The 1,014-nt window shown below is 40.7% G+C and overlaps 1 protein-coding gene across 1 annotated transcript; it reads right to left on the bottom strand.

Moving 5' to 3' along the window:
• Positions 1–357: 357 nt before the first annotated feature.
• LOC103523071 (neprilysin-1-like) lies at positions 358–777 on the bottom strand (the record flags this gene model as incomplete). The annotated part of the gene is made up of 1 exon (XM_017449152.2): positions 358–777. A coding segment is annotated over one exon (282 nt), but the record flags the coding sequence as incomplete, so codon positions are not given.
• Positions 778–1,014: the final 237 nt, after the last annotated feature.

Genomic DNA, 1,014 nt, shown 5'->3' with positions numbered 1-1,014 from the left:
ACCTACCCTGAGCCGTTGTCAGTATTTTTCTGGCGCACCCTGTATTTAAAAAAAAGTGTCACCTAAAGGGGAAAAATACAGTGGCGTAGCGTGGTCTTGAGTCAAGTGTAAGGCGTGTAGGGCACTAATTTCCATCACCATGCACATTACTACATAAGTCATGCACATACTTCTTCATAAATATTTAAAGTCAATATTTAAGGGTATTTGAGTAAATTTTGAGTGTATGGCCGCCATACACGCCCTACATGGACGCTACGCCACTGGAAAAATAGTTGTGATTTTGAATGTATATAATAAAATGGGTAGGTATATAAGAGCATTAAATAGAAGGTATAAGGTTGTTACTAAATAAAATAAAATTTGTTTGATTGTCTGGAGTCAATGTACATTACTTACAAGTTATAAAATTTGCACATCATAAGTAGTTCTCATATAAAATTCAAATCATGGTTTATCTAAAACACTCAAGGAGCATTGGATCCTACTCCTAATTTACCACACGGAACATTTGGCCACAGGATTCATGCGAGTCCCAAGGGGGCAGTTGTAGGCCTCTGAAAAGTCGCGGGAATTGGACAAAGGGCCCAATATTCGGAATTTTCCTGGTGGATGATTGGCAGAGCGAACTTTAGTCAGGGCGTCCTCAGGTCTCATCTGTCCACACCAGATCTGTGCGTAGTTGAGGAAGAAGAGCTGATTGTGCGTCAAGTTTAGTCCGGGCAACAGGGGTTCCGCACCGTACGCCGCTACCCACTTTCTGTACGCCTGAAATGTTCATAATCAGAAAACAAATTTAGAAGAAAAACTCTCCTAAGTAAAAACAAGTAACAAGTGACCCCCACTCCGATGTCATGTTTTTTTTTTTTTTACGGCTTTCTTTTAAGTGGCAGGGTTCTCCTAGAGGAGCTCTTCCACCCAACCACTAAATTTTTCCTTCACTGTGAGCCTTTAAGATATTTCACCAGGGAGGTCTTGAATGCTCCTAGACTTTGTGAGTCTCTTATATCCCTA

Source organism: Diaphorina citri, unplaced genomic scaffold (assembly GCF_000475195.1).
Source record: "Diaphorina citri unplaced genomic scaffold, Diaci psyllid genome assembly version 1.1 scaffold14852, whole genome shotgun sequence".
Lineage (NCBI taxonomy): Eukaryota > Metazoa > Arthropoda > Insecta > Hemiptera > Psyllidae > Diaphorina > Diaphorina citri.
This window is presented reverse-complemented; position numbering and strand designations above follow the sequence as displayed.